Genomic DNA, 18,806 nt, shown 5'->3' with positions numbered 1-18,806 from the left:
ATATCAAGTAGCTTGTGAATTAATTCAAGTTTGTTTGATAAGAAAATAAACTGAGCTTTAATATATAATTTAATTTAGTAATGAGTTAAAAATTGACTTGTGTTTGAAATATATATATATATATATATTTGAGATAATATAGACAAGAGGCATAGAGTATGGGGAAGGAGATAGTGGAAAGACAAGAAAGAAAGAAATTTAAACGAACAATTCTGAAATTTTATATTAAAATCCTATTTAGTATTTAGTATTTACACCACTCGATAAAAGCATTACGGAGGGGGTTTGATGCCTTGATGGTTGTTACGCAAACTATATATTGTCGGCAACAACGTAACATCTCATGCAGGTTAAAATTATTAAAATTAGAATAATTTTAATTATTTGTATTGGATGTCATGTGACGATGTTGTGCCCCATTAACATCTGAATATGATAGATGGTCCACATGCTTGTTTGCCTCAATTAACAATAGTGAGAACTCAATATTCAGCATGAAAAATGAGTTTTGGGTTTAAAATGAAAAAAAAAAAAAAAAAAAACCCTGAAATGTTACAAATTAAAAGCAATTTCTACATTGTTTTGTTTTTTCCTTCAATCTCTTTTATAAGTTTTAACTATTAACTACAATGTCTCACATATTTAGAGAAACTAATAGATGTGTTGATAGGCTTGCTAAAATGGGAGCGGTTCAACTTACTGACTTCCTTATTTTATATGAACCACCGCTAGTGGTGGATAATTTGCTAACTTTTGATAAAGTTGAATTCTTTTGTAATAAACTGGTTGTTGCTTAGTTTTTATATATTCAAATTGTTTAACCCAAAAAAAAAAAATTATTAACTATGTTATCAATTAATTAAAAAGAACTTATTTCTTTTTGTTAGATGAAATCAAGTTCATGTCTAGAGAGAGAATTGGAAGGTTGAACACAAGCTCACCCTGTTGCCTCTTGGATCTCTACAAGAAAGAATTGATTTATTGTATCAAAAGGCTCTTGACAATAAATAATTGATTTATTTCTTTTCCGTTTAGGTTTAGAAATTAGAGTCTGTCAACAAATTTTGTTTCAATTAGACTGGATGCCGCATAAGAGACCTTAAGAAACCAATAACAATATTGAAAGATAACTCACAAGATACTCGCTCATACTATATTATAAAAGAAAACTTATTTAGTAGATTTTTTTTAGAAGAATCACTAGGAACTTTATTTAAAAAAAAAAAAAAAAAAAAAAAAAAAACCTAGCCATGGTCGACCAAAAGAACATCATGAAAAGCGTTTCGGAGGCCTAAGGCAAAATCTTTAAATAGGGCTTTTATGTTATCACTTAAATAATATTTAACTAGCATTTTATAGAATAATTTTTTTTTAAAAAATCTATTCTATTTACTTTTTAATATGATTTTTTTTTGAGAAAATGCTAAAGTTATAATAAATTTTACTACAAACTGGTGTTGTAATGAATGTAATCAATGACGTGAGGCTTACAAAAATACTAGAAATATTTTAAAATTTACAACATGAGAATTACAAAGATATATCACCACAAATATTCTTTCAAAAATGCATTCAATAGTTTGTTGAAATCTACTTATTATATTCATTGTCACATCAAATTATAAAAGTTATGGAGATCACTACGCACCCTTGGTGCAGTGATTACTCCATAAGTATAAGTTCTTATGGGGTGTGGGGGGCAATGACCGAAATTTAAGTCTCTAAAAGAGAGTTTCACACACATATACACTTAGATTAGGCTAGAGTAGAATTTTTATCTTGTATAAAAATAATTAAATAAATAAAAGTTATGTAGTAAAATTTATAGTATTTTTAACATTTTCCTATTTGAAGTAATACATCTATTTGGAAGACCTGTTTATTTAAATTTGTCTTATCTCTATTTCTAACATTACTTAATTCTTTAAGTCTTCTTAATAGAAAAAAAAATAAAAAAAAATAAAAAAAATATGTAAACTAAAATGTTTTAATATCTCTCAAAAATATAAATATATATATATATATATATATATATAAAATAAATAAAAAATAAAAAAATTTGCCCCCAAATTTGGGGCCTTCTCTAGTAAGGGCCCTAGGCAATGACCTAATTGGCCTAAGCCTAGGGTTGGCCCTAATGAAAAGAACATACTTCAATTATACCAATAAATCTCTAACATGTCCTGCATGTTTAGTAAGGTTGTGAGTTAGAGTCCATAAAATTGCCTAGTCTACGCGTTTAAGAAAAATAAATACTATTAAAGTCATCTATAGTGGGTTTCACTGAGCCAGGAAGATGACCAAAGGAAGCCAAACATTTGTCTTTCCCTCTACAAAGCGATGATAATCAATTTAGGGTCACCCTCGAGAATAAAGGAAGAGAGACCAAGTTCCTGGGAAAAGAGGATTGCTCGGACAGCTGCCAAAGCTTCGACACTGTTGTTCTTTATAAAGAAGATTGCATTTCATTTATAGCAAAAGAGAAATGCAAGATAAAGAACAAAAGAAAAAAAAGATAGAATAAAGTAGTGCATGATGTAATATAGAAATAAAAGAAGGATAAAAACGTTTGGATCTTCCAACATTTCGAGAAAAGAAGAAAAATCATTAGGTGTCCTGATATGAAACCTGAAGTAACTTCTATTTTGTTGTCATGTGAGTCTATGACTATATGAGCTAGCAGCCTAGCAGTAGCCCATTATTTATTTATTTTTTTTTTTGACATTGGATATTAAAACAGTTGCCCATTGATTTGAACTTCGAAGTTTGAAGTATTAATACATTTTATTTGGGCTGAATAAAGTTTTTAACTTTTAATACATTAAGTCAGGGCCTTATGATTTTTATGATCTTTTCTCCTTTTTATTTTGGACCTTGTAGCCCGTTATCAGGCGAGCTGGCATGCTCTGTATGCAAATAAAGATAATGGGACTTCTACTTCCAATTCCAGCCCAATATTTCATAAACAAAATAGCAAGTTTTTATGGTGGGCCTTATAGTATGGGCCTTATACTTGTTTTTGAACTTATGCAAATATTGGGCCAGACTATCTCAAAATACTTTATAACCTTGTAATCCAACCTTAGAAAATGAATTCAACATTGAATCACTTTTTAAAAATATTTTATTATTTTAGGACTTGTTTGGTAAGGAAACTTTTGTTTTTGTTTTCATAACAATGTGAAAAACTATTTTTCACATAATAATTTTTACATTATATGTGTTCAGCTCTAATTTTCAAGAACATATTCAAAATGGTGAAAAAAAATGATGTTTTTGGGAGATTATTTTCTACTTTTGAGAAAAAGTTAATTATTTAACAAAAAGTAATGTGTAGATTACATGTTTTTTTTTTTCTTTTTTGATAATGAGCTCCAAAAGAATCAAAACTAAATCCTAAAAAAAGAGAGCTCATGTATTGTTATTATTATTTTTTTATATTGATAAATTTCAAAATTGAAGTGTGAGAATTTTTGTGATAAAGATAAAATTTTAAATTTAAGAGATAGAAAAAGTTTAGACAAATGAGTGGGATCTATTGTTTTCAATTTATTTATAATTATGCCATTAAAAACACTTTCTATATCCTAAAAACATCCCTCAACTATTTTCATAATCATATTTAGTAAAAATAGAAAATAATTTTTTGAAAACTATATTAAAAAACATCATCCAATCAATAAATTCAAGTGTATTTAAATCCACTTACCAGCCTATATTCTCTATCTAGTCATCTTATGTTACTTTCTTAACACTCACATTAATATTGTCAACCTATCACCTATGTATATCAAACAAATATATAATCCAATCAAATGATCATCATATATATATATATATATATAAATGTATCCATAATATGTGTAAATTTTGTCTTGTTACTTTTTTTTTAGAGAGAATTTTAATTTATGGCGTCCGTTCCTGATGATAACTATTTATTATCAGACCAAGACACTAATTAGTTCTTGGTGTAGGTAGGAATTGAATTCCAGATCTCTTATACAACTATTAGAAACTTTACCAATTAAACTGACTGGAATTTATAAATTTTGTCTTTCAAGATTTCGTTGGATTTGACAATGCAAGGCAAACAACAAGTCCAGCCCATATTGATGATCCTACCTAATGTGACCCAACCCAATCCAAAAAATAAAAAAATAAAATAATAATCTGAAAAGAAACAAACAAACAAAGAATACGATACAAGAAGAGGAAGAGGAGGACACTCCACAGCCACTGCAAAGGCCCACCTGTCACTGAGAGCAACCACACATGGGCCCCACCAATCCACTTCCCTTCCTTCCTTCCTGACCCACGTAACGGAAAACCCAATGACGTGTCTCCCTCTCCCTTAACGTTATTGCCAGACAGACAACAACCCTGACAAGGCGCGTGTACCCAGTTCAACACAAAGTCACAAACCTCCCTCGTACCCGCTCAGCAAATATCTCCGTGTCCCTCACGCGTTTCTCAGTACGCTGAAACTACACATATATATCATCCCCGCTTGAATTTATTCCCAATACTGTCAATACAATGTACTATACATTTTTTAATTTTTTTATTTATATATATTTTTTTGGCACTGAAGAGAGCTTCAGAGAAAAATAAAAAAGAAGGCTGAGAAATTGTCAGAAATCTGACACACTGACAACACTTTAATCTCACTTTCTCTCTCACACACCACATTTACACTCACACACCATTTGTTGTGAGTGAAAGAGGCTTTTTTATCGGTTTTGCTTTTTGGGGTTTTGATTTTTTTTTTTTTTTTTTTTTTTTTTTTGGGCTTTTGAAATACGCTTTTTAATTAATATGTCAAGGACCTGCACTGCACCTGTAGTGGTGTGTGGTGATACTTGCTGTCCTGTCACGTTCGCAGTTGTTTCAGGTTTTGCTTTTTGGCGTTAGAAATTTACTCTCATCACATTGTCTCTCCATCTCTATCTTTATCTTTCTTCACTTTCCCTCAAATCCCAATTTTGGGTCTTTAGTTTGTTCTGTCTCTTAAAAACTTGAAGCTCATGTGAAAATGGAGGCTCTACTACCTCATCAAAGTCTGGTTCTCTCTCTCTCTCTTTCTTTCTTTCTTTCTATGCCTCTTTTACTCTTTTTTTTGCTTATTTGGTTTTTTGGGTCAATAAAGATTTCTGCTTTTTTTGTTTTTATTTAGGTGGTGGAGGTGGACCCCAGAAGTTGTTTGGAAAGGCATCGACGGTGAAGGTTGAAGCTGTAAAGGAAATTGCACAAGAAGAAGCACAACAACCGTGGATCAAGCTTGGTCTTGGGATTGGTGCTAGTTGTAGTAGCTCTTGTGATGAAGCAAAAAACCCCGTGACTATTGCTATTGGTAGTAGTAGTAGCTGCTCTTGTGAAGATGCACAAAGACACGAAAAGCCTGTGTTATTGACACCAACTCAGCTGCATGAGCTTCAACAACAGGCTCTCATCTACAAGCACTTGGCAGCTGCTCTCCCTGTTCCTCTTCACCTCGTCATTCCCGTTTGGCAGAGCGTGGCTAGCTGTTTTGGTCCCGCTATTTATGACCAATATCCTAGCTGTGAGTCTCTTTAGTCTTTCAACTTTTCTTGCTTTCAACAGGGTCTTCTTTAACCTTTTTTTTTTTTTGGTTATTAAGAAAGTTGCTGTCTTTTTCATCTTTTAGAATTCTTTGAATTGGAATTGAGGTGGGTTTTCAATTGTGAGGTGATCTTGACTTTATTTGATTAGAAATTTGATGGGTTTCTTAATTGGTTACCTTTATTTTGTTCCAGTAGATTTGTAAGTGAAACTTTATTGGGATTATTGATTGTATATGTGTGGTGTGCGTGTATTTGGGGTGGGTTTAAGTTTGCAAGACTTGATATAGGATTATGTTAATCAGATAGATCAGCTATTTTGTTTTTATGGATTTTTCATAGAATTTTGATCTTACATTTGTTTTATAAGATGGTATGTGTTTATTAGGCTTGAAATTTGAGATTGGATCAGCCTAATCAAATTAATTTTCTCTTGGTTTGGGAAATATATTTTTTAAAATTTTGTATTGGTTTTGTTTATCTGAAATGGTGTTAGTCATCATGGCTAAATTTGGAATTTGGGATCAGGCTAATGTCAAATCAAATGATTGCCTTTTGTTTTCTGAGAACTTTGCTGAGAAATATTGATTTTTGAAATGGAGTCATGTTTAGTCAGTTGAAATTGGTTTATGTTTATGAGACATGAATTTTGGGATTGGTTTTCATTAATCAAATATTGCAATTACCTATTAAAATTTCAGTTGAAGGTTGTGATCTGGGTTTTGTTTCTTTTTGTTGATCCCGTTCAGTTATAGGTTATTTTAGCCCCAAGGGATTTGACTATAGGACCATGATGGATCCTGAACCAGGAAGGTGTCGAAGAACTGATGGGAAGAAATGGAGGTGTGGTAAGAATGTGGTTCCAGATCAGAAATACTGTGAGCGGCACATGCACAGAGGCCGTCAGCGTTCAAGAAAGCCTGTGGAAGCTTTTAAAATTGCGTCTCCTTCAGAGTCAACACCATCCAACAAGTTGACTGACAAATTAGCAGAGTTGAAAACCAAGCATGGTAATTCACCTGCTGTAGGCCTTCAACTCATGACTCCATCTTGTACTAACAGTGCCAACAGCCATAGTACCTCCACCACCACTAACACCAACACCCCCAGTAGCAATATTGGAAGCAAGAAAAATGAAATTTGTGATGCTGTTACCACCAGAACCCCGATCTCTGCGACTACCATACCTGTCACTGTTACCGCAAGCATCACAACTACCCCTGCTACTGCACCCACTCTCACTGCTAATTCCAACAACAAAATTGACCACAATACTGACAGGAAAGATATGAGTGGCAACTATTCCTGTTACAATGCCACCATGAAAAGCAGCAGAAAAAGGGTTAACAACATAAATATTGGCATGTCAACAGGATTGGACTTCTCACCGAAGAGTGTTCTTCAAGGTAATATTAGTAAATATTGAAACCCTTTTGTCATCTGAAAACTGTTATAAATGATGACATTTTTGTAACAGGGATTTCTCCTTTTCTTTTTCCTCACAAAGAGACTGCTTTCTCGTTATTGTTTGCTGGTATAAATAGATGGACTTCTCCATTGGCCCCCTTAATCCTTTGAAGGCTTTTGATTTTCTTATGTAGATTGTTTTATCTTTTCAGTATGCGTCTCTTTTGTTTGTTCTTCAGGATATATATATATATATATATTTATTTATTTATTTATTCCATTTCTTTATACTAATGCTTTCTCATAAAGATTGTTAGGTAAACTAGGATTTAGTCTTGATATGGTTGATATGTTTATGCTGTTGGCACACTCTTATAGAAATCCTCTTTCTTTTGATTCATTGGTAATAAAACTATGATGCATTTATTTCTGAAAATTTCTTTCATCCACTGCTATTAGCAATTTGAGTTGTAAGTTAAGATCAAATCAATTTTGATGAAATGGTTTATAAGTAAGGTTTATGTGTCTGATTTTGTTGGAACTTGGTCACTTGATTTTGATAAATATTGTGTGATACCAAAGTTAGAATAGGACTGAGATGCTGATGCTTTGTCATAGAAAAATGTTATATAATTTACTGCTTTAAGTGGGTGTATGTTTAATCTCATTGTGCCTTGTTGAAAATTTTGAGTGATCATATTTTAGTACATTGCTTTCTTTCGGAATTGTGAAATGAGATTCACCTTCTTTTCATCTACTTTTTTCAGTTCAAGGTTGCAGTGGTTCATGCTTTGGAGACCGAAATGGGAATGAACTTGAACCAGGGAGATGTAGAAGAACAGATGGAAAGAAGTGGCGGTGCAGCAGGGATGTGGTTCCTGATCAGAAGTATTGTGAGCAGCACATGCACAGAGGTGCCAAAAAGCGTGTGGCAGCCTCCCAAACAATATCTGTTCCCCCTGTTTCCACTGCTGCAAGTCATAGAGCTCCACCATATTGTTCTACAAATATACCCAACAAAGCAGCTTGTGCAATCCCAAACACAAATCTCTCCATTTCAATCCAAGCAAGTCCTCAATTAATACACAATGATGAAAAGAGTACCAGCAGTAGCAGTGACACCACAATTACGGACACCAGCATCGCTGCCAATGAATATGGTTATGTTTCTTCGTAACGATGCTGTCTACAAGACTAATTTTTTAATCTTTTAAGTGCTTTCATACAATTGCAAGTGGCTGGGAAACCGGTTTTGAGGCATTGTTGCATGCAGAGGTAACGGTGATTTTATTTGTGTTGTGTAAGGAGGAGATATATAACCGATGAGCTTCTTGTTCTGTATCTTGTAACTATCGAGAGGCCTATTTTGTTAAAATGGAAGCCTTGTTTGTAAGTATACAAGGCCTTTTTTTCTTACGGAGATTATGTTTCGTTTGCTGCCATCTAAGATGGGAAAATATACAACTGCAGAAACCAATCCATTTGGCAAAACTACCTGATGTTCATTGGTAGAATATTGTTTGGTTTCCTAAAGCTGTCTCAAAGCATGCTTTTATGTTTTATTGGCTATTAAAAGCAAGCTATTGACAAGTAATAGATTTGCTTAATGGGGTTGCACAGGAGATTTCTTATGTGTTTTTTTTTTTGGAAAAGCATGATTAAATATAGAAAGCATTATTCTTCTGATTGCTCTTTTACATAGAAATTGTGGCAAGCAGTATATAGAAAAAGTTAGGATGTCATCTTGATCAATGGCTTGAGCTGCGGCTATTTACCTATTGTAATTACAGAGGAAAGTGAGTTCGTGGTGATGGAATCAATAATAAAGAAAGCTATTGATACTGATTGTGGCAGATTTTACAGAAACTGTCAGTAGAGTCCACTACCTAGCAAGAAACCCTTATCCACTAGGACAAATCCAACTGGGGGCCCAATAATTTATGGGCCAGGTCCACTTGCTCATGGGGAGTTCAAAGGCCCAAGCCAAAAAAGGTAATGGCCCGGAGATGCAGTCGAGGACAGTTTCGTCCTCGGCAGACCCAAAGCTCCATTGAGGGGAGGGGTAAAAAAGAGATAAAGGAACAAATGTGGAAGGAGATTTAAAATATCTTGGGAGAGTTATCCTTACTACCCTTCCCAGATAAGACTTTGCACCTAACAGAGCCGTATTTTCCAGCTTTATCAACCATCCCCAACAATTCTGGGATTAGACTGATGGGACAAATATCAGTCTTGTAAAGATTGACCCTACACGTGGACGAAGGACAGCTAACGCAGGCTAGTATAAAAGAAAAAGTAGGTGAATCTAGAGGGGGGGCTCCCATTCCACCTCCAAAAAAAAAAGGGCTCCATGGGGGAAAACACCAGGAGAACACCTGCACATCACAGAAAAACCCCCCGTCGGGTAACCGGGGTAAGACCTTAATGATCCTCGGATCAAGTCCGAGGAGTCCAACCCCATAGGATGCGACACTGTAGGGCTTAAATGTTCAAACCCAACTCCTCTTTCTATATGAATTCCTCTAAAATCAAGACCGGAACATCGCCCCGTGACCAACGACTAGTTTTTCAAGCCCACTCTCTACAAATCATATTGTGAGGGATCTTTCATGTGCGAGCCCAACATCATCATTGGGTCGCAAAAGAATCGTGTCCTTACACCAACGTAAGCAAGGGTCAAAGGTCATATATCACTATTTAGTAATATATGTGAAATATTTATCAATTTATCATCTTTTTTAAACTGGAGTTTTTTGAGAGCATTTTCATCAGCTCTCTCATAAAAAATGTCATTTTGACACACAAAAAATCTACTTTATCATTTTAACACATCATTTTACAATATACCATTTATCAGATGTTCTTTTTTTCAATTCTATACATTAAAATAATATTTACAACATATTAAAATAATATATTAACCCCTCCCACCACCACCATCGTCATCATCATCACCAACAACAACACCACCACCAACAACGGCACAACTGCCGCAACAATAGCCACCAACAACCACCACTGGCACAACACCCACATCCACCACCGGCACAAACCCACATCCACCAATGCTGCCTTAAAAAAAAAAAAAAAAAAAAAAAAAAAAAAAAAAAAAAAAAACCCAGCACAACCAATATCGGCGACGACACTAGTGAGACCCATCCATAGCCACAAATCTCACACCTACAACCTGATCAACCTACCACCTTCAACCAAAATCAGCAAACCACCAACAATCAAAACAACCAACCACCATTAGAAATACTGCCACAACCACCAAAAGAGAGAGAAAGAGAGAGATCGGCGAGGTGTGGAGAGAGAGAGAGAGAGAGAGAGAGAGAGATCTACGGATTAGTGAGAGCAAACCAAAGTTTTCGCCCGATCTCGGCCTCGTCGGTATGAATCGGGTTGGATCTCGGTCTCTGTATGAAAGTTGCAGAGTGTGGTGGTGATGGCTGTTGCAGACAGAGAGAGGAAGAGAGTGAGATAAAAAAAATGAAAGTGAGAAAGAAAAAAGAGCAACGGAGACCATAGAGGAGAGAGAAAAGTGAATAAAATAAGAAAAAAAATTATAACATTGATGTCCGTACCGTTTTATATTTGAGATGGTACTGTAGCGGTGTGTCAAATTTTTTGGCATTTGGCACACCTCATGAGGGTCTATTTTTGATGTTTGGTGTGCCAAATGCCAAATATTTGGCATTTGGCACACCTGATGTGAATGCTCTGAAAAAATAGCTTTCAAGTTTGTCGTGCTATTTTTTATGGAACTCAATTTCTTGAAACTCGAGCTACATAAAAAAATAGTGCCCATTTTCCATAGAACTCGAGTTACACGGTAAATTCGAGTTTTATAGGCTTGAATTTTAAAAAAGTGGTAAATTTTTAATTATTTCGCAAATAATGGTAGATTTATTCATATTTTGTCAAATAATGGTACATGGCCATTTTAGCCCTTAAACAATAGTAACCAAGGGTCTCATCTCACAATGGGCTAAAAGAAAGCCTAAAACTAAGATTAGCCTAGGCGCAGAAATGTGTGTTGTCCTCTATCTCTATCCATCTACACATGTAAATGATAAATCCCCTTCCAGCGGGTTCAATTCCCCTACAAGATAAAATTAAAATAGGAAGAGAGTACCCAAAACTCAACAAGGCAGTACTTCCCTAATTCTTAAAGTAATCATACCCTACGGGCCTTTATAATCTCAAATTTTTGGGCCTATTTGGTAGAGAAGTTTGAGTAATGTTGTTTATATTTTTTTGAAATACGTGTGAGTGAAAAAGTGTGTAGAAATACGTGTAATATTGTTTAAAAACTGAAAATAAGTTGTTCAACAACTCTACCAAATGATTTCACAAAATCATGTTTCCTTACCATCTCACTATTGGAAGGTTCCATTGCGTCTGAGCTTTCCAATGGGTACCAGCCATTGATGCAAAAATTCAAGAGAAATGTACAACCATTAGAAGCACACATGGTAACTCATATTCTTCCTTATTTAATCAATTGACCAGACTTTTGTTCCCATCTTATTACTCACGAGATGCTTAGAAAAATGTAATATTATTATTTTATAAGATTATAATAATTTTTTTTTTTAGATTAAATAGTGTAGGTGTTATTTAAAAGTATTTTCTATTTTCTATAAGTTTTATGTAATGGAACATATAATGTATTTTGCATTCAATAGAAATACATAGTGAGATATATATATATATATATATAAACTTAATTTAATAAAAATATTTAAATTGCATAATTATAATATTGTTTAATATAATGAAGAAGATGTTATTAAAAGGATTTTTTTTAATAAAAAAATATACCACAATCGGTTGATTAATTTGAACATATCCAAGAATATTAAAAAAAAAAATATATATATATATATATATACACCTTCATTTCATGGAACACATGTAACATGTTATATTAAGTTTAAATTATTATATAAGTTTAGAATTCTAACATTTTTTTTTCAAATATATGTATAATACCTATATTATTGAAAACTGAATTTTTAAGATAATCTTTTGAATATTAATGATATTTATTGTTTTTTAGGCCAATATTCTAATGCCTATTTTTTTTTTTTTGTAGTTTTTAGTCAAAAATTAAAAAGTTTGGCTCAAATAGAATAAAATTTCCTACTTTTCAACCCAAAAATAAAAAAAAAAAAAAAGAAAAAGAAAATTTGAACCCAAAACTGAAAAGACAAACTACAAAAAGAACCAATTTAAGGGTCAATTAATCCAAAGTGGACCAAATGGATTGAAATGATCCAAATTGATATATATTAAAAAAAAAAAAAAAATCTCTTTTAGAAACACTAGGAGATGTCAACCTTTTAACAATAGGGGTATGCATGGATTGTGTTAGATAATTATATGGTTTTTTTAACCTAATCCGGCCTTGTTAGATTGAGAAATTCCCAACCCAACTCATCACATGAATAAAAACCAATGAGCTGGTAGGTTGCGCATGCAAGTTTTATGACTTGTCAAAATTTGGGTTTTTATCAATTGTTTAAATATTTTTTTCAATAAATTATTACAATTAATATTATATACTTAAATTGTATTAATTTTTTTTTTAAATTTATCAAAACTAATTCTTAAAATAACAAAATCATTCAAACTTAATAATAACCAGCAGTCAAATTTCCCCATCACTAAACCATCAAATTTAATGCGCCATACCAAAAGAAAAGAAGAAAAAGCACCATACCAAGTGTGTGTTTGGCAAAAATTAAAAAGCTAGCTTATTTTATTATTCAACTTATTTTAAGGAGTTTTTTCATTTTCAAAGTGCTGGTACCCGGACTTGAACTATGGAGCTCCTAATCAAATTCAAGACAATCACTTTGAGACTAAGTGCCCAACCACTTGACCAACTCCATTGGGTTAATATATATATATATATATATATATATTTTTTTTTTTTCTTTGTTGTTCCGCAACTATGTATTATACTATTATGTATACTTCTCTTAATAATATATAAAAATCGAAAGTTAAGAATCAGACAAATGACCATTAACCCATTAATTAGTCACTGAAGTGAAAACTAATACTGTTAATCTGTTATTATACAGTTGCTTGGAATAAAATTGCAATATTTCCTTCAAAAAAAAGAAAAAAAAAGAACACTTGGAAATAGTTGGAATATCAAATATGTCTCTTTCATTTTTTTTTGGGTTCTTTTTTTTTTTTTTTTTAATAAATAATAATAAGGAGTATATATATATATATATAAAAAGCAGTTTTAGAACTACACATATATTCTACAACTAATTGATGCAATAAATTATGATTAGCTACCTGTAACTTTTGCATGCACTCATTATTTATTTTCATTGCTCATAGCTTGCCATATGAGCATGAGCATCCGGTTTCTACAAAATATCTCATTTTACAATCTTAAAAGTTACTTTATCTATTATATTATACAATTTTATAACAAACTCAACATCCCAACTTCTATATTCTTATACAACGCAATAAAATAATATATCTATACAATAAAATATATAACCCAAAACAATAAAAAACAGTATTTTAATTTTGTGTCGAGTCTGGGAGAAAGAGAAAGAGGAAGATGCTTTTGAGGTGAATGAATTAAAAACATTATTTTAATTTTGCAAGTGAGCTATATTAGTACCATCATAAATTTAGGATGGTACCATAACACAATTGCAAATCTTTTTCCAATTGCAAAACTAGGTAATGTGCTATTGTTGTACTTTGATGCTAAAATATAGCTTATGCAAGAATTATAGTAAAATTGTAGCACAAAAGATGTGGTCATATATTTTTTTCATATATATAAAATGAAATGGTGTCCTAATAACTAAACCATTTCACTCTCAGACACCTGAAACATGGGGTAGAATATCAGATTGTTCTCGTATACGATACAAGTAAAGAAACCATTTTTAGTGCGGTTTTCAACAAGCAAGCTGGAACTCTCAAAGAATTTGGGCACCATCTTTGATCTTTTCTTCACAGATAAATTGTATAGTAGTAGTTACTAGCAGGTTACAAGTATCACCATAATATATTGCTTAATTTGCTGGGGTTCGAGTAATTATTCTGATGGCTTTTTCTTACATAAAATCCAAATTGATCACGACCAACACGTTCTCATCTTTATGTTTAAAAAAAATTGTAGCTGTTGGGGCAACTAAAAACAGCCTGTTCATGCCACATTGTTCTACAATTTTGAGTTCAAAGTTTACTAGGTATAGTGTGGTTCCTGTTGTGGGTTTGGTTGGAATTGGAAGGTTGCAACATAATGTTAATCATACACATTGTTTTCTTCACACCACAAATAGATTTTACCATGCAAAAACAGAGCCAAAGTCACTAAATTGGTCAATGCGCGTACAAAGATTGATGGGATTTTGTGGGAGAATATGTAGCTTTAGTTTGGCGTTTGGTGCTATGTTTGTTATTGCTATTTGTGGTGCAAGAATACAAAGAGTCCCATACTCAGGAAGGTTCCATCTTTCTCTCATTGAAATGTTGGATGATCTGTTAGGAGATATTGGGTGGCAGAAGTTTGAGGAGGAACACAAAGGGAAATTATTCCCTCTATCAGACCCTCGAACTATTCGGGTACAATCTATAGCTACAAAGATCATTATAGCAATGAATAGCGGGTTAAGGGCTGGAGCTGAGTTCACGATCAATGGCCATTTATATGCTAGTAGAGATTTTGGAGATAAAGGGTCGTTGTTGGCACCAAAATCTGAAGGAGATAAGGCTGAACAAGGGTTTAAGCAGAGACAAAAGCGGGATCGAAACTATATATGGAAACCGGCTACTAAATTTTTGAACCGAAGAGATTGGGAAGTCTATGTGATGGATACTTCGGAAATTAATGCCGTATGCTTCTTTGGTCGAAGGATTGTTGTTCAGAAGGGGTTGCTTGAGATTCTATACCATGATGAAGAGTTAGCAACTATTATTGCGCATGAGGTATAATTTGGTCATTTTCTTTAGAAATACAGTATTCATTCCTCTATTGGATTTTACTATTTGAGAACTATTTAGTGCATTTTGGTTTTAAATTAATTTACCCCCTTTTTGTGTGGATAGATTGGGCATGCTGTGGCTAGGCATAGCTCAGAACATTTTGTGATGGATTTTGTCTGGGTTCTCATTGCTCTGATTCTTCTTATTTTTGTTATTCTTAATGTTGGCAATTCAACTTCAAGAAGAAATCCGGATGGTCCTGCAAAACGTTGGGGAATGTTTAAGAATTTTATAAGCAGGAGGTATTTTCTTCTCCTCAAAATCCTCATGTTTAAATCATTCTCTAACAATTTTGAATGCATTTTTTTTTCTCCCCCCTTTGAATTCGTGGTCTGTATGCAACTTTTTAAAGAATAAGATAGATAGAAGCTGCATTTCATATTTGAAAGTAGGAATTAAAGTTTACACAAGGCTTTTGCATGTTTGTTTGGTCATTTTTTTTTCTTCGTCATAGATAATCAATTAGTTCTTCAAATAACGCCGCTAATTAACGACCTTGTGCTGAGAAAGTTTCTCAAATACTCCTATGATCTTTCCATTATTATTTCTGAAGGGGCCCTTGGTCAATAATGACCAGGGCTTTCCTCATTGTGTTGATGAGTATTAACAAAGCAGATTGGGAGGACAGGAGAATGCTATATTAGTGTCACTAGCAGACACTGTTTGGTATATTCATATTCAAAGATTCCAATCCCAGTTGTTATCTACAAGTTGAAAGGGGCTGCTTCCTTAGGCGTTAGTTACTTGAGATTGCATATGGATTTGTGAATCCAAAGAAAGGATTTCAATTCACTTGAATGAGCGTTAAAAGCTAAGATATTTCTTTCTTTTTCATTTTTATTTTAAAAAAGATCTATTTGGATTTTCAAATGAATTGGAACCTTCTTACGCTGTGGACTTGTGATAATTATTATATGGAATTCCTTATTTCTTTTTCTTTATTATTGTTCAAACAAAACCTAAATGCATGGGCTTGAAATTTCTTTCTTGGTGTCCATAATTGATATTGTTGTGAAATTCTAAATTCTGTTAACTTGAATTTTCTTCACAGTACTTTGTAGTTAAGAGTTGGGATAATTATTTGTCATGTCAAATTGTATTAATGTTACATTTGATTTCCTTCGCAGGAGGGAAGAGGAAGCAGATTATAATTGGATTAATGTTAATGGCATCTGCTGGATATAACCCTAAAGTGGCACCCAGAATATATAAGAGAAACCTGAGGAATCTTGGTGGTGAAGGCGGTATCAATTCAACTCAACCATCTTGTATTAAGAGGGCTGAACTGCTAAATAAAGCAGAAGTAATGAACAAAGCGTTGGCTGTGTACAAGGAAGTGAAAGCTGGTGAGGGGGTGAGAAGCTTTGTCTAGGATGCTTTTGTAATAGAAATCACAATGCTTTGCTTGCTTAAGAAAACGAATGGGAGATGCACTATTCATATTATTGTTCATGGAGGGGATTGATGAAACTATGTTTGCAATAGGCTGGTAATGAAAAGGGAATTTTTGGTTAAGAATGCTTAGTTTCGAAAGCTTTGCTTGGATAATTTCTTCAGCAAGGGTAGTGATTAGTGAAACCCATGAAATGTAGTGTTTTGGATATATAACAATATTCTTGTTTTGGAATGGTATGTATTAGACTTTTAATGGTAGTATCATGGTTATGGAACAATTTTTGCTTTGGAATGGTTATATATTAACTTGGATGGTAGTATCATGATATGGAACAACTTTAGGTTGAGTTTGGAAGGATTTTAAATCAATAGAATTATTTTTTGAGAAGATAAATTAGATTCATTAAATTTAGATATCATTTAAAATCCAAGGATTTTAAAGGTTTAAAATCATTGGTGGATTTGGTCAAATTCAAATCCTTGATCTTCAAAAACTCCAAACAAGGTATTTTTGAGTTTTAATTACTCAAATATAAATCCATAGACTCAAATCTTGCTATCCAAACACACATTTGGAATGGTATGTATTAGAACTTGGACGGTAACATCATGGTTTATGGTTATGTATAGTATTGTGATAATTTGTGTATTTTGCTTATGTTTAACTAGGTTTAAGTGGTGTATTTTGAACATGAACTTCCCTAGCTTATGATGTAATTATGGATGTACCGGGTATGTCCTACTGAAAATAAAAACATAGTTTTATGTTGATTATATTGATTTTAGTTATGTATCTTGTGAATTTAGTTTTTTAACTTTTATTTTCATCTAATTATTTATTTTATATATTTGGAAATAAAGGAGAGATATTACCTAATTTTTACATGAAATTTATACAAAATGAAAATACTAATAGAGGTGGCAGAGTTGAGGTGCGGACTAAGTCACACAATACGTGCCATCTACAGATTTATCTGATGTAGTAGCCAAAATAATTTTTGCACATTGTTTTCAGTATACAACAATCTAGCCACATTGCTAATTATCCTTACAAGCAGTGGTGGAGCCAGAAAATCTTTCCGGGGGGGCCAGGATGACTATAACAAAAATCTTATGTAAAAATAAAAAAATATACTTGATTTATAAGATAACTTTAACCGATTAAAGTTGTGTCATTAGTTCCATCATGGTATTAAAATTTCTAAAAAACACTTTTTTATGTGCACATTTAAACAATCACTAAAAAAAACTTATATCTCTCTTGTTACAAAATTTCGATTTGACAAGTTTCATGGTTTTTTTAAAGAATAAACGGCAGAATTTTATTCAAAGAAGTAATAAGTTTATACAAAAGCAAGGCAGCATCAAAGATCAACCATTCTAAAACTGTACTAGCTACAGAGCTATCTCTTCACCTATCAAAAACCAACAACTATATGCAAAGTTACATCAAAGAATGGCAAAGAAAAACAAGACTATCTTACAATTACTCAAGACAAGCTTCCATAATTAGCTTCCAAATATTCTAAAGCATGGGCTGTAGCAAACTTGGCTAGAAAAGGGGGGTCAGGACATGGAGTACCATAGCAAGCCTTATTCCTATTATTCCAAATCATCCAGCTAGTTGTGAAAAATAATGCTATCTCTGGGTCATTTTTCCTTTGCATTATTTGATTAGCCACATCCACAAATGAAAGATTTGTGCAATGAGACATGATCTCCCTCAAGCATGTGGACTTCCAAACCTTGTCAGCATATGTACAAGTTAGTAAGATATGGTCTGTTGACTCTACCCCATCCTCACAACATTCACATCCAGCATCAAATTTTTTTTTTTTTTCCTTCTAGATAGATTTGCTTTGGTAGGCTGTATATCTCTACAATTTCTCCAAATGAAAGCTTTGATTTTATCACATACTTTAATCGCCCAAATTGCTTTCCAAATTTTATTGCTTTGTGAGTAATTGGATGATTGGCCATGAGAAGATCTCAATTGTTAAGTTTGGATCACCTTATATGCATTTTTTACCGAATATTCACCCGTGTTTGTGTATGCCCAAATTTGGATGTCTTGCACCACTCTATTGCTCAATGGGATGGATTTAATAACCTTAGCTTCATGTGGGAGGAATACATGATCAATCATGGATACTTGCCATGGTCTTGTAGTTGGATCAATGAGGTTATCCATTGTGGCCATTGTTGACATTGTGGAGCACGGGGTTACCACCTTGAATGATGGTGGGGTTGGAATCCATCGGTCTTGCCAAATTCGAATTTTATTTCTGATTCATACCTACCATCTCAATCCACTGTCCAAGATATATCTGGCTGCCACTATACTTTTCCATGCAAAACTCCCTAAATTTGGTGATGGAGCATCTAAGA

At 33.1% G+C, this 18,806-nt stretch overlaps 2 protein-coding genes across 4 annotated transcripts; both read left to right on the top strand.

Annotated features, from left to right (window-relative positions):
• The first annotated feature begins 4,549 nt into the window (after window positions 1-4,549).
• On the top strand, window positions 4,550-8,402 carry LOC115957299 (growth-regulating factor 9). The gene is made up of 4 exons (XM_031075516.1): window positions 4,550-5,057; window positions 5,174-5,560; window positions 6,329-6,985; window positions 7,754-8,402. The coding sequence occupies exons 1-4, from the start codon at window positions 5,033-5,035 to the stop codon at window positions 8,161-8,163; spliced, it is 1,479 nt and encodes a 492-aa protein (XP_030931376.1). The 5' UTR covers window positions 4,550-5,032; the 3' UTR covers window positions 8,164-8,402.
• Window positions 8,403-13,887: 5,485 nt separating this feature from the next.
• LOC115958508 lies at window positions 13,888-16,680 on the top strand. 3 transcript variants are annotated; one of them, XM_031076920.1, is made up of 3 exons: window positions 13,888-14,966; window positions 15,209-15,265; window positions 16,151-16,680. In XM_031076920.1, the coding sequence occupies exons 1-2, from the start codon at window positions 14,082-14,084 to the stop codon at window positions 15,245-15,247; spliced, it is 924 nt and encodes a 307-aa protein (XP_030932780.1). In that variant the 5' UTR covers window positions 13,888-14,081; the 3' UTR covers window positions 15,248-15,265; window positions 16,151-16,680. The 3 variants fall into 3 exon arrangements, with proteins under 3 accessions (XP_030932780.1, XP_030932779.1, XP_030932778.1); XM_031076919.1 differs by having other exon boundaries at window positions 15,206-15,265; XM_031076918.1 differs by having other exon boundaries at window positions 15,087-15,265.
• The last annotated feature ends 2,126 nt before the right edge of the window (window positions 16,681-18,806 follow it).

Source organism: Quercus lobata, chromosome 8 (assembly GCF_001633185.2).
Source record: "Quercus lobata isolate SW786 chromosome 8, ValleyOak3.0 Primary Assembly, whole genome shotgun sequence".
Classification (NCBI taxonomy): domain Eukaryota; kingdom Viridiplantae; phylum Streptophyta; class Magnoliopsida; order Fagales; family Fagaceae; genus Quercus; species Quercus lobata.
Note: the sequence above shows the minus strand (reverse complement) of the source record. Positions and strands in the feature narration are given on the sequence as shown.

Coding starts and splice junctions, on each gene's coding strand:
- LOC115958508 (XM_031076918.1), top strand. CDS start 14,082: ATGGCTTTTTCTTACATAAAATCCAAATTGATCACGACCAACACGTTC. Junction 14,967..15,086: donor CAACTATTATTGCGCATGAG/GTATAATTTGGT, acceptor TTGTGTGGATAG/ATTGGGCATGCTGTGGCTAG. Junction 15,266..16,150: donor AAGAATTTTATAAGCAGGAG/GTATTTTCTTCT, acceptor TTTCCTTCGCAG/GAGGGAAGAGGAAGCAGATT.
- LOC115957299 (XM_031075516.1), top strand. CDS start 5,033: ATGGAGGCTCTACTACCTCATCAAA. Junction 5,058..5,173: donor GGCTCTACTACCTCATCAAA/GTCTGGTTCTCT, acceptor GTTTTTATTTAG/GTGGTGGAGGTGGACCCCAG. Junction 5,561..6,328: donor TTATGACCAATATCCTAGCT/GTGAGTCTCTTT, acceptor GATCCCGTTCAG/TTATAGGTTATTTTAGCCCC.